The sequence below is a fragment of the Pseudonaja textilis genome, chromosome 18 (genome assembly GCF_049901715.1).
Source record: "Pseudonaja textilis isolate UNSWEBS1 chromosome 18, rPseTex1.2, whole genome shotgun sequence".
Lineage (NCBI taxonomy): Eukaryota > Metazoa > Chordata > Lepidosauria > Squamata > Elapidae > Pseudonaja > Pseudonaja textilis.
In genome coordinates this window covers 6,273,525-6,286,196 of record NC_142007.1, presented here as the reverse complement: position 1 = coordinate 6,286,196, position 12,672 = coordinate 6,273,525, and the positions used below count along the sequence as shown (strand labels likewise).

Genomic DNA, 12,672 nt, shown 5'->3' with positions numbered 1-12,672 from the left:
CCTCCTGGCCTCCCCACAGCAACAGCAGCCACAACAGCCCTGCAAGGTGGGCTGGGAGGCGCCTTTATCCCCCCGAGCCAGCAGCCTTGGGGGGGGGGGGCAGGGGGAGGCCCTGCGGGGCTTGTCTCCCTTCAAGCGTGGAAGTTGGGGGGGATCCGAGGTGGGGGGGAGAGGAAGAGGACGGTGGTCTCTATTCAGGCCGCCTCAGAGGCGTCTTGGTGAGCCTCTCTTCCAGGGCAGGGTGGCTGGGCTGGGCCGGGCCTGGAATGGTCCCCTTTGCAACCCCCCCTCAGCCCACCCGGGCAAGGAGCCCACTTGGAGGGCCTTTGTCAGACGGCTCTATTTCCAGACCATGACTCACTTCTTCCCCCCAGCCTACCTCTTTGCCCGGCTCTTTGGCCTTTAAAAACTGTGTGTTGTGTGTGTGTGTGTTGGATGCAACACAAGGACAAAAGCTCCCTCCTTCCTTGCTCCCTTCTTCCTTTCCTTCCCCCCCCCCCTCCCTCCACAAATCATACACATTCGCACAGCCAAAGTCAGCGCGTGACTTGCAAGAAAGTATTTTCCTATAATTACACGTTTTACTTTTCATTTTACATCATGTCATTCCCCTCAACTTTCACTTGTGGGTGTAGCTGGATTTGGAGGTAGGGTACAAAGACAGGGGAGAGGGAAGGGGGGTGGGAAAACCCTGAATCTAGCATATTTTATAATATAATATCATAACATTTTCACTTGAATGCCTCAAGAGGTATGCAGCGATCCTAAATAAGTTCACCAGAGGTAAACTCCACTTTGCGATTGACTTCCTATTGTATAAATTTCATATTGCATCCTCTTTTTTTTTTTTTTGTTAGCAACATGTCCCTTCAACGCTTCAAAACATTAAATTGCTGGCTGCAGAAGTGGAAAATTCAGCTCCAGCTGCCTTCCAGCTTTGCTGTTCCTGCTGGCGAAAAGCGGTGGTGTTCTTTCCCCTTATCAAAGGGGGAGTGGAGGAAGGGCAGCTTTGGCCCGCTTAGGGTCTTTGCCGGCATCCCTTTAACCTTCAGTCGTGGATGACAAACCAAAACATCTCTTATTGACGGGCAACACAAGGACAGATCTACTTTCCACCCCCCCACCCAGCCCAGCCCAGCCCAGCCTGGCTCCCTGCCCGCTCTCCCGAACTGCTCCTGGAGCTCAGATCTTAATCTCAGTCCTGTAGGTTTGCTGCACTTGCTCAGATGGCTTGGATGGACGTCGCCTTGCCTTGACGGTCAGGCAGCCGTCTGCCCCTAGGGTGGAGGTGACCGATGTAGGGTCCACATCTTCAGGGAGCTGGCATTTGTGGGTGAATGTGTTGACGATGGTCCCATCAGCTGCTAGCTGCCCATGGGAGGAGGACAGAGAAACAGCAGTTAGAGTCTGAATCCTGAAAGTTGTTGTGAACTGCTCTTCCCAAAAGTTCAGTTGCCCCCTTTTGCTAAACTAAGGAGCAAGCCCACCCCGAATCGCTATGAAATGGGGGGGTGGGGAAATGCTGACGATGCTGCCCAAAGTTAAGCCGGAACGACTCAACCCAAAAAGGCCTCTTCTTTTGCCAGACTGGCCCCCAGAGAGGCAGCTGGCAATAGGAGAAGAGCTTCCTTGGCAGCGTTTGGGTCAACACGGGCCGGCCAGTCGGGGAATGTTCCCGTCACCATGTGCATCCCTAGCATAGTCAGAAGGGCACCGGGGGGAGGGGGGGTCAGGGAGCCTCCGATCCCCAGAGCCTCTTAAGACAGCGATGCCACTGCGGTCTCTTCCCTACAGGGTTTGCTCCTTTACATTGCAGGGGGTCCGTCCAGGTCCTTTTGGGCAGGGAGGGGGGAGCTCAGGCACGTTCATCTCTTTTTTTTTCCCCGAGCAAACCAAGACAAAAAGTAACAGCTCCTATAACTCCCTTTTCTTGTTGATTTCCACAGCGGGACGATATTGTGATGCTCGGATAGGCAGAGAACCGGAAGGCCAGAAAAAGCTACTCCCCGCTGCCGTGGATCGAAGGAGTACCTGCCTCAGCTTTTCTCGGCCAAGCATCTTGGGGCTACCCGCCTCACCAGCCCTCAGCCCCAGCCAAGCGGCCCAGCTCTGCTTTAAAAATGGCTCCAACGGTCTCCAAGACGGGAGGCAGCTCAGCGGTAGCCACTCACCTTCTCAGCCCTCACTTCGATCTGGTTTTTGGATGTGGTAATGATAATGTCTTCGGGGGAGAAGTCGCTGACATCCACCACAAACTGGTATGTATCCCCCAAGGTTTTGATGTTTCCCATCCCGCCAGCCCGGCCTGTTGAGAGAAGAGAAGCTCTCTCGATTTCTTGATCCCAGCACTGGGACATAGTTCGCTGGGAAAAGGAAAATTTCTGGGGTGGGATCCTGGGGCGAGCAGGATGCGCCATCTGGGCCTCCGCTGGGCCTCCCAGGTGGCTCTGTTTGCAGCAGCTATTTGAGGTGCTTCAGGACGAAAAGGAATTGCTGGGCTACTGAGCTAGGTCCTGAAAATCCCACCTGGTTGAGGGGGTTCTCCCTCCCAAGAGACCACAGACCAGCCTGGAGCTGAAGAAGTAGCCCAAGGACTCTGTGGCCAACAGGCTTCCTAAATGACAGGGGCTGGACACCCTCGCATTTCCAGCCACCTCTCTCTGCCCTGCCAAGTGCCCCTTTCCCCCTCCTCCCTGGGATCTCTGGTGTCTTCGCTAGGTCCTGTTCAGGACACGGCCTTGTGGCCGACCGCTAAGACGGGAGACCAGGCTGCCCTTGCTTGCCTTTGTGGCTTGGGATGCACCGAGTCAGATATTGAGCAGCTTGTGCGAAAAACCCCTTTGTGGTTCCTCTGCCTTTCACAAGTGCAGCCAGGCCACAGGTACGGGGAGGATATCCTGGATCAGAATGGTGGAGCCTGTGTGGAGCCCATCCTTCCAGGAATGGTGGGTGTAAACAAAAAAGGGTTTACCCTAAACAAGCGAAAACGGTGGCGTCTCCCCTCCGCGATTGCGCCGCTTAAAGCTGTGGGACTGGCTAGACAAGAGCCCAGGGGAGAGACCCAGACAGTCGGGGGTCCGAGGCCGCCTATTCAGCCCTCTCTCCCCACTTGCCTGAGAAGCTTCGGGGATCCGGGTGGGGCCTTAGGAAGCTCCCCAACGTACTGTCGAATATTCCGTGGGCCTTCTCCATGGGACAGCCGCGCCCGCTTGGTCGTGTCCTGCCAAGAAGATGGTGGAGGGTGCCGAAGCGGTGAGCCCTGAGAGGGTGGCTGTCCAAGCGGATCGATGCCGGGAGAGAGAGAGCGAGCTGCCTCCTCCGGAAGTCTCACCCGACAGAGCCACCCGGGGCAGCTGTGGAGCCTTTAAAAGCCTTGGAGCCGCTGGGCTGCCTTCCAGGGGTCTTGCCACAGAGTCTAAATTTAGAGTGTTCCGCAGGACAGGGCCGATGCCTCTGGAAAGCGTCCCATAGGCACGGGCTCTGCACCAACGGAGAGAGGCGGGAGGGGAGGCTGGCCTGATTGGCCTTCCACAAGGAAGGGGAGAGCCCCAGCCGGGCAGCACCCCGAAAGAAGAGGAACCCTGCTCCCTCTAGCCCCCACCCCCCACGCTCCCCCCAATTCCCGAAGGGGGCTTGCCATTTCTCCAGGGCCGAGCTTTATTTCCCGGGCCGTTCAGAGGGCCTGTCATTGGCCTCCCTGCGGAAGATGGCGGTGGCCCTGCTGGCAAGCATCACCGCAGCCCGTCCGCGGAAACTGTCTGGGGGCAGCGTGTAGCTAAACGCAGCTGCTTAGTCACCCTCCTCTCAGGGCAGGCTGAGTCATTGGGCCTGGGGCCTCCCGTGCCCTCTTCTCCCCCCCTGCACAGAACCAGCCCCAGAGGACAGGATGTCCTCCCTAACTCGGCTTCATCCATTGCCCGTTGCACTGCAGCTCTTCGGGCCCTGGGCTCCCACTTCCGGGGGGGCTGGCAGGAGGAGAGGGGCCCAGGGACTCCCCAGGCGGAGACCCACGGGCCCTAAATCATCCTGGAACTCACTCGGAGTTCAGAAACCGTGCCTGATGTAGAAGTTGGGGCGCGGGAGATGTTGGGGAGTACCCACAGATGCTTTCTGGGGTGGGGGCAGTGTTGTTCCATGCCTTTCGTTTCCCTTGCTGCTGGGATGGCCCCCTGAGCTCATCCTGCCCTGCAGCCTCTGTTCTCGGCCTCTCCCTATAAGTTCCCTTGACCTGCAGCAGGCAGTGCCCTCCGCCCCCGCCCCCCCCACATTGTCTGTCCCCCTCCCCAGGGACTGTGTGAGTAGCTGCCTGTCCATTTTAGGGGCTTGCCTGATGGGATGGCGAGGATCATGAAAGGCTGGCACTGTTCAGCAATTGGCTCTCCTGGTCTTGGTTCTGCACACGCACACACACACACCCCACGCACGGCTCACCTGGACCTTGGGACGTGAGCATAAACTGGGATGGTGAGTGAGCTCTAGTGACCGAAACAAATAACCCCCGGGGGGTGTGTGTGGGTGACAAGGTGTGGGGCAGCCAGCCAAATGGGGCCGGTTGCCAGCTGCCTCCCTGCCCGCCCACCTCACCTTCCTTGTGCTGCTTTGTTGTGAAGGCTGGCTTGAGCTGGAATGGGCTGGCCGGAGGGCCTCTCCTGTGGGTCCCGGAGAGACTTCCGGATGCTTAGAGGTCAGGGAGGGAGGGAGGTGTGGGAGAGGAAAGAGGGAGGGCCCGGGAGACAGGTGTGTGCGTATGTGCACTGGATCAGGTCAGGGCAGAGGCAGAGGGAACTGGCTCCAGAGAAGCCGCCCTGACCCAGGAGCAGCAGGAGTCTTGGACAGACGCCCTTATCTGAGCTGGCTGAGGTGGGGTGAGTCTCCTTTGCACAGGTACCAGGTGAGGCCATTGAGGGGACCCTGGCTGCGTTTGAGCAGGGGGGGTGGCGGCGGGGGAAGTGTGCGCATTGTTGTCTGCCAGTTGTCTGGATTTCCTTTAGTATCCGAGGCCCCCTCAGGCAATAGAAATGCCGCCTTCCTAGAGTGCCCTGGAACCAGGCCGGTGGATCCTGTTGGGGCTTCGTCCCTTTTGAGGCTGCTGCCCGTGGAGCGTCTTCCCTTTGCAGGGTGGCCAGGACCGTGTCGTTGGCGGTGGGGGATCTGAGTGCGCGTTTCCTCTCCCTTCAACCTTTCCAGAGCCTTTGCGTTTCAGGGAACGGTGCCTCCTGGGTTCCGTCTGGTGGCCGAGAGCCCTACAAGCTGTAGCAGGAGGCCGCTGGGGGCCCGTCCACCTTGATGCTTGCAGACAGACAGCTTGCATCCTCCTCCTCCTCCTCTTCTCGGGCCTGGTCCAGCGTCCCCACTCCCAGCCTCCTCGGGGCATGGCTGCCGAGCAGCCACAGAGAGTCAGTGGGGAGACAGAAAGAGACGAGAAGAAAGAGGAGGAGGAGGCAGCAAACGTGTTCCTGCCCTGGGAAGACAACTGGAGACCCTGGCCAAAAGCCCGGCGCAAGGTGCACGGTAGGAGTCTGGGAGGTCCCACCTGGGTGGCACCGAGGCTTGAGGCCTTCCCGATGCTGTCCGGAGAGGCTGACCCTTTGGGGCTCTTCACCCATCCTTGGAGGAGACCCGTAATTCCCAGCCTCTGCTGCCCTTCTGCAGGTTGCCTGGAGTGCCTCAAGCGGCAGCTCTTCCGAGTTGGGGACGACTGGTATTACCTCTTCGCCCTGGGCGTCATCATGGCGCTGGTCAGCTTCGCCATGGACTTCACGGTCTCCAGGGTGGCCAGCGGTGAGCTTTGGCCCCACCAAACCCCACCGCCCTCCTCAAGCCGGACATTGGGGGGGGGGGGGGGACAAGCAGAAAGAAAGAGCCTCGTTTTGTGCAGCTTGTGGAGACCCCCTGCCCCGAGAGAGGCCCGTTTCAAGAGGGGAGGTGCGTTTGGCTCTCCATCCCTTCAGAGCCGCCCTGGGTCGGTCCAGTTCCTAGCCGACGACGTCCAAACTCTCCCTTTGGATTCTCCAGCGCACCTGTGGCTTTACCAAGAGGTTGGAGACTACCCGGGGCTGAAGTTCCTCTCCTGGACCATGTACCCAGTCGCGCTCTCCGCTTTTTCCACGGGCTTTGCCCAAAGCATTACCCAGCACGCTGGAGGTGAGGTGGGAGGGAGGCTGGGGTCAGCCCCCTCCCAGTGGGTCGTTTTACGCCCAGTTCCAGCCCTTGGACCGGGAGGCAGCTTTCTTCTCTTCCCCCCAAGTCTGGGGGAGAGGAGAGGGGAGAAAAATGTCCAGCCTGTGCCCGTTGGGAAGCACGAAGGTTTCCATCTGCTGCCTTGTTCTTCTCCCTGAAAGGAAGGTGGCTGGGGAAAGGGCGACCTGGTCTGGTCCAGGGCCTCCTTCACACAACCGTGTCTGGCCTGGCTCCTCAGTTAGGGTCTGAGACGCCTCTGGGCAGGGGCTCCTGCCAGAAGCGGTGGAGAGATGGTTCTGCCCTCTCTCATCAGGCTCTGGCATCCCCGAACTCAAGACCATCCTGACGGGAGTCATCCTGGAGGAGTACTTGGCCATCGAGAACTTTGGGGCCAAAGTTGTGGGGCTGACCTGCACGCTCGCCTGCGGGAGCACCCTCTTCCTCGGCAAAGTGGTACGTTCCCAGCGGTTGGATGGAGGGGGTCTCTCTCTCCCTCCCCCCCCTTGCCTCCATGTGGGCCCAGAGGGGAGGGGCCAGCCTTCGGACCCAGAAAGAAAGCTGTGGCGGCTTGAAAGGGAAAAGTGTCTCGGGTGGGGAAGTTTGAAAGACAGGAGGAAGGAACTGAGTGCCTGGTGGAATAGAAGAGAGGAAGGAAGAATAGAATAGAATAGAAATAGAAATAGAAATAGAATAGAATAGAATAGATAGAATAGGAATGGGCATAGACTAGACTAGACTAGACTAGACTAGAATAGAATAGAATAGAATAGAATAGAATAGAATAGAATAGAATAGAATAGAATAGAATAGAATTAGAAATAATAGAAATAGAAGTAATAGAATAGGTATAGGAATGGAATTGAAATAGACTAGAATAGAATAGACCAGAATAGAATAGAATAGAATAGAATAGAATAGAATAGAATAGAATAGAATTAGAAATAACAGAAATAGAATAGGTATAGGAATGGAATGGAAATAGACTAGACTAGACTAGAATAGACTAGGATAGAATAGAATAGAATAGAATAGAATAGAATAGAATAGAATAGAATAGAATAGAATAGGAATTCTTTATTGGCCAAGTGTGATTGGACACACAAGGAATTTGTTTTTGGTACATCTGTTCTCTGTGTACATAGAAAAAGATCCCGCCAAAGTCAGCCCAGCAACCGAGGGGAAAGTTTTAGGGGGCAAAAAAATCTCCTTCCCAGAGACCTTCAAGGTCCAGCTGAGGTCAGGAGAGGAGCCGCTTGTCTGGGGGAGGGCCGGCTGGGAGAGGCTGCCGTTGGATGGAGAGGGCCTTTGTTGACCAGCTTTCCCTCCCTCTGAGCCTTCCGGGCCCTCCATCACCGTCTTCCTTCTGCCCGGCCTCTGCAGGGACCCTTTGTTCACCTCTCCAGCATGATCGCCGCCTACCTGGGCAAGATCCGGACCAGCGTTTCTGGGGAGTACGAGGTACGGCTGAGGAGGCGAGGCCGCACCCCAGGGAGGGTCCCGCTGAGGGCTGTGTGGCTGGAGGGACCGAAGGGGGCCCAGCTTTGGGGGTTCCAGGGAGCTTGGCAGCAGCCTCACCGAGGGGCACCCCCTTTCCTTTGCCCAGAATAAAAGCAAGCAGAATGAGATGCTGGTGGCGGGAGCGGCTGTGGGCGTGGCAACCGTCTTCGGCGCACCCATCAGCGGTAAGACGTAGCTGGGACGCGGCTTCCATCTCTGGCAAAGACCCTTTGCAAAGGGAAGCCCAGAGCAGGTTGGGGGAGGGGGGCAGACTGATGGATGTGAGGCTGACTCTCTGGACTGCCCTCCCCCGCCCGCCCCCCTTCCCCGCTGCCTTCCCTCCAGGGGTCCTCTTCAGCATCGAGGTCGTTTCCTCCCACTTCGCTGTCCGGGATTACTGGAGGGGCTTCTTCTCGGCGACTTGTGGCGCCTTCATGTTCCGCCTGCTGGCCGTTTTCAATAGTGAACAAGGTGGGGCGCGAGCGGCCAAAGGAAGGATCCCTTGGCCCCTCTTGTCGGGGGGTGTTGGGACCGGGGGGTGGGTGGGGGGAGTGCTCGCCCGAGGCGATGCATCCGAGGAGACTCAGGCTATGGCTGCAGGTGAGGTGGGAGGCTGGGGAGGCCACGCTGAGCAGGGAGCAAGCCACACGCCTTCTTTGGATGGAGCTTGGGGGCTCCTCAGAACGGACTGGAGTTGAGCCTTTCCAGTGGGCGGCTTGGCTGAGGGCCAGGCTGGGAGGCGGGGTGGGTTGGGAGCTGGGGAAGGGTCCCCAGGAGATCCGAGTCGGAGCCCTTCAACTTTTTGCACCCCTGCTTTCCAGAAACCATCACAGCCGTCTTCAAGACCAGCTTTAAGATTGATTTCCCTTTTGACCTGCCGGAGACCATTTTCTTCACCTTCCTCGGGTGAGAAGTGGGTCTCCCTGTGGTCTGGGAGTCGGGGGGCAGGGGGATGCAGCAGCCAGAGCCCCTGCCAACTGGGAGGCCTCCGCTCTCCCTTTCAGCGTGATCTGCGGCGTGCTGAGCTGCGCGTACCTCTTCTGCCAGCGCTGGTTCCTGGGCTACGTCCGGAGGAACCGCTTCACAGCCAGACTGCTGGCCACTGAGTAAGTAGCTCTCCGGAGTCCCTGGGGTGGCTCCCGGGGTTCCCTGGATCGCCAGAGGTGGCGGGGGGCTTCCTGCGCAGGAAGTGGACTCCCCGAAAAGGTGGCTCGCTGGGGAGACCACCACCGTTGGCCAGCAAATGAGATCGCTCCGCCCCCAGCCCAGTTTTTCGCCGGAAGAAAATTCCAGCCAGGCAGTTCTTTGATTCTCCAGATTCTTTGATCTCGGGCTCATCTCTTAAGGTTTTCTCTGCTTGTCCATCACGAGGTTGACCCCCAGAAGTACATCTGCCTGCGGCAGCCCCCCGCCCAGACCCCTTCATGACCTGTGGCTATTTTGAGTTCCGGAGACAATCTCCCTTCCCCTCTCCCTGACCTTGGGGCCTTCTTCTGCAGGAAACCCCTCTACTCGGTGCTGGTGGCCTTCCTGTTGTCCTCCATCACCTTCCCTCTTAGCCTGGGACAATTCATGGCCTCCAGGGTAACTATCAGCCTGCTGCTGCCAAGGGCAGAGCCTGTGGGGGACGCACGAGGTGCCACTGGCTCTCGGCCAGGGCAAACCGGAGGAGCGGAGGCAAGGCATGGGGGCGGGGGAGAGAGTGGCTGCCGGCCCCTCTCTGCCACGGGGCAGAAAGTGGGGAGCGTTTCCCAAGCGTTGCCTTTCCTTTTTTCCTTCCTTTTGGTGCAGCTGAGCATGAAGGAGCTGCTCACCTCCTTGCTCGATAACCGCACCTGGAGCGTCCTTTCCCAGAACGTGTCCCTCGACAGGCCTGCCCAGGTGGACCCCCTCAACCTGTGGCAGGAGTGGTGGCACCCGGACATCTCCATCTTCGGCACCCTGTCCGTCTTCCTGGTGATGAAGGTGCGTGTGTCTGGGAACACACTCTGCCCGGGACGCAGCAGGACTCGCTCTCGGGGCCAGGTCTCCTCCGGCCTCTTCTGGGCCTTGCAGAGCTCCTGCCGGGGGCTCTCCCTTACTCTCTCCCCCCCCCCCCCAATCAAGCGTCTGCTCTGCTGAAGGCTCAGCCGGCCCCTACCGTGGGCCCTGTGCTCAAGAAAGGCCAGGCTGCCAGCATCGACCCTTTCTGCCCTCGCAGTTCTGGATGCTGGTCTTGGCCACCACCATGCCTATGCCGGCTGGGTACTTTATGCCCATCTTCATTTACGGTGAGTGCGTCGTCCGCTTGCTCCAGCGGTCGGCTTTCAGCCTCCGGGGAGGTTGGCCTGAGGGAAACGGCGGTCTTCCTCTGTCCTCCCCAGGAGCTGCCATCGGGCGCTTGGTGGGCGAAGCCACAGCCCTCCTCTTCCCCCAGGGCATCACCACTGAGGGCCCCCCCAGCCCCATTATCCCTGGGGCCTATGCGCTGGCAGGTACGTGGGGAGGTAGTCAGGGAGGAAGCAACCCCCCCACCCCACCTGCCCCTTTGCTCTCCCCGAGATCGGCCACCCTCTGCTCTCCCTCCCTTCCCCCCTCCAGGGGCCGCTGCCTTCTCTGGCTCGGTCACCCACAGCCTCTCCACTGCCTTGCTGGCCTTCGAGGTGACCGGGCAGATCGCCCACATCCTGCCTGTCCTACTGGCCGTCCTGGTGGCCAACGCCATTGCCCAGAAGTTCCAGCCTTCCTTCTACGATGGCACCATCATCGTGAAGAAGCTGCCGTACCTTCCTCGCATCCGCAGCAGGGACATCGAGTGAGTGTGCCCTGCGCCGGGGGTCGGGGGTTGGGACCGGCCGGCCTCCCGCTCTGCATGGGCCCAGAGCACCTCTGGCCTGACCGTGCTCAGCAGGCACCATCAGCCCCCGCTTCCCTGTCTCGATAAAGCCATCCCTCTGGTGAGCGCTGCTTCCCTTTCAGGTCCTACAGGGTCGTCACCCGGGAGTTCATGAACACCGATTTCGTCACCCTGTCCCAGGAAGCCACCTTTCACGATATCCTCCAGGTGGTCACCATGACGGATGACCAGGAGTATCCTGTGGTAGACAACGCTGGTAATGCACTGTTCTGAAAAGCCGCAGGTGCCTTTTGGGCGCCTGTCGGGTTGACTCACGCCAGATCCTTCGGGTGGGAGGGTCCCACCTTATAGCTGGAGCGGCACTGAAGCATTTGTGACATAAATATGGACGTACGCGCAAACACGCGCGCACGACCGCGTTCCTAGAAACGACAGCCTTGGAAGGGACCTTGCAGGTCATCTAGTCTAACCCCCTGCTCAACCTTATACCGTTTCGGCCAGATGGCAGACCAGTCTCTTCTTGAAGGTTGGCGGTTCCCGCAACTTCCAAGGGCAACTTCTGTTCCATAGGTTGATTGTCCTGTCAGAAAATTCCTTCTTAATTCTATGTTAAATCTCTCCTTGATCGGTTTCGATCCGTTGTTCCTTGTCTGACCTTCTGGTGCCTTGGAGAATTATCCCTTTCTTCTCTGTGACAGCCCCTTAGATATTGGGACACCGTTGTGTCACTCCTAGTCCTTCTTTTCACTACTACGCCCGGCTCTTGTAACGGTTCATCCTATGTTTTAGCCTCCGGTCCCCTCATCATCCTGGTTGCTCTTCTCTGCACTCTTATAGCGGGGCGACCAAAACTGGACCCCTCCCTCTGCTTCTCTCTCCCCCCAGAGTCCCAGATGCTGCTGGGGGCGATCCAGCGGTCCAGTCTCATCCAGTTTCTCCAGAGCCACGAGGATTCCAGCTCGCCACAGGGGGATCTGGGGAAAGAGGTGGGGGTCTGCGAGAGGGTGGCTCTGATAAGAGCTGACCCTGTGCTTTCCGGAGGGGGCCCCCAGGGCTCCTTCCCGCCCCACTGCACCGCACCTCCATGGCTGCGCTGCTTCTCCCTTCCAGCTCCTCCCGGGCCAGACGTTGAAGGAAGGCTGCACCATCAGTCCTGTGACCCTGCAGCTCTCCCCGTGGACATCCCTGCACCAGGTACCTCAGGCCACTGAGCGCTGCTGCCCGGGCCGCCTCCGTCTGGGGCACCTAGGCCCATTCCTCTGCCGACGGGTCAGGGCGAAGGAGGCGGGGGAGGCTGCCGCTTTGTCAAACCATTGAGGAGGGAGGGAGGGATCGGCTGGGGAATGGGGTTTTTTTTTGCAAGGGGGTCTATTGGGGAGGGGGTTTCTGAGAAGGGCCCCCCCTTCCCTCCTGAAGGAAAGAGCGTTGAACCTCTCTCTCTCTCTTTCCTTCTTCTTCTCCTCCTGCAGGCCCACAACCTCTTTGAGATGCTGAACCTGCAACGGGCTTTTGTCACCCAGCTGGGGAAAATGGTGGGGATCGTGACCAGGAGGGAGGTGAGTGGCTGGGCTCCCCCAGGAGCGCACGGAGAGGTGCAGTTCCTCCTTCCCACCAGCCCTCCTCCTGGCGGGGGTCAAGGAGGACCAGGTGGCCCGCCGTGGGAGGCTAGGCCAACGCTGGCCTAAAAATGAGGGCGGGGTGGGGCTGCAGCTTCCCTCTTGAGCTGGCGAGGGAGAGTTTTTCTCGAGACCCTCCCCCCCCTCCCTCGATGGAGATAAGGCAGCTCCGGACGTTTGCAAACACCGACTCGCTCCCTGTGCCCCGTTGTCAGCTTCGCTCTTTTCTTTCCTTCCTTTTACAGCTCAGGAAAGCTATCGAAGAGCTGGCCAACCCCAAAGCCGGGTGATCGTAAAGCCCGTGGGAGAAAGAGAGAGAGAGAGAGAGAGAGAGAGAGAGAGAGAGAGAGCGCTGGAGATGTGAAGCCGTAGGTTTCCTTCTTGGGGGTATGTGTGGGGGTGGTGTTCTTTGCTAGAGAAATTGTCCGGCTTGCCTAAAGAAGGATTCAATGCAAAGTTTTTAATTAAAAAAAAAAATTAAAGAGTGGCATAAGTGGAAAAATGTAGGCCCTTTTGAGACCTTTGGGCCTTTTAGAAAGAGTT

General features: G+C 58.5%; 2 protein-coding genes across 3 annotated transcripts; one reads left to right on the top strand and one right to left on the bottom strand.

Annotated features, from left to right (window-relative positions):
* Window positions 1–544: 544 nt before the first annotated feature.
* HSPB7 (heat shock protein family B (small) member 7) lies at window positions 545–3,718 on the bottom strand. Of its 2 annotated transcripts, none has more exons than XM_026715847.2 (3): window positions 3,114–3,718; window positions 2,172–2,305; window positions 545–1,368 (listed from the first exon to the last, which is right to left on the bottom strand). In XM_026715847.2, exons 1-3 carry the CDS (start codon window positions 3,190–3,192, stop codon window positions 1,183–1,185), a joined length of 399 nt encoding a protein of 132 aa, XP_026571632.2. In that variant the 5' UTR covers window positions 3,193–3,718; the 3' UTR covers window positions 545–1,182. The 2 variants fall into 2 exon arrangements, with proteins under 2 accessions (XP_026571632.2, XP_087770911.1); XM_087914785.1 differs by having other exon boundaries at window positions 3,165–3,348.
* Window positions 3,719–4,355: 637 nt separating this feature from the next.
* LOC113446292 (chloride channel protein ClC-Kb-like) lies at window positions 4,356–12,595 on the top strand. The gene is made up of 20 exons (XM_026715884.2): window positions 4,356–4,464; window positions 5,204–5,511; window positions 5,653–5,781; window positions 6,016–6,144; window positions 6,494–6,633; window positions 7,561–7,638; window positions 7,784–7,862; window positions 8,023–8,148; window positions 8,499–8,583; window positions 8,682–8,783; window positions 9,177–9,261; window positions 9,469–9,642; window positions 9,878–9,947; window positions 10,041–10,151; window positions 10,258–10,471; window positions 10,636–10,769; window positions 11,399–11,499; window positions 11,624–11,707; window positions 11,983–12,069; window positions 12,375–12,595. The coding sequence occupies exons 2-20, from the start codon at window positions 5,373–5,375 to the stop codon at window positions 12,417–12,419; spliced, it is 2,112 nt and encodes a 703-aa protein (XP_026571669.2). The 5' UTR covers window positions 4,356–4,464; window positions 5,204–5,372; the 3' UTR covers window positions 12,420–12,595.
* Window positions 12,596–12,672: the final 77 nt, after the last annotated feature.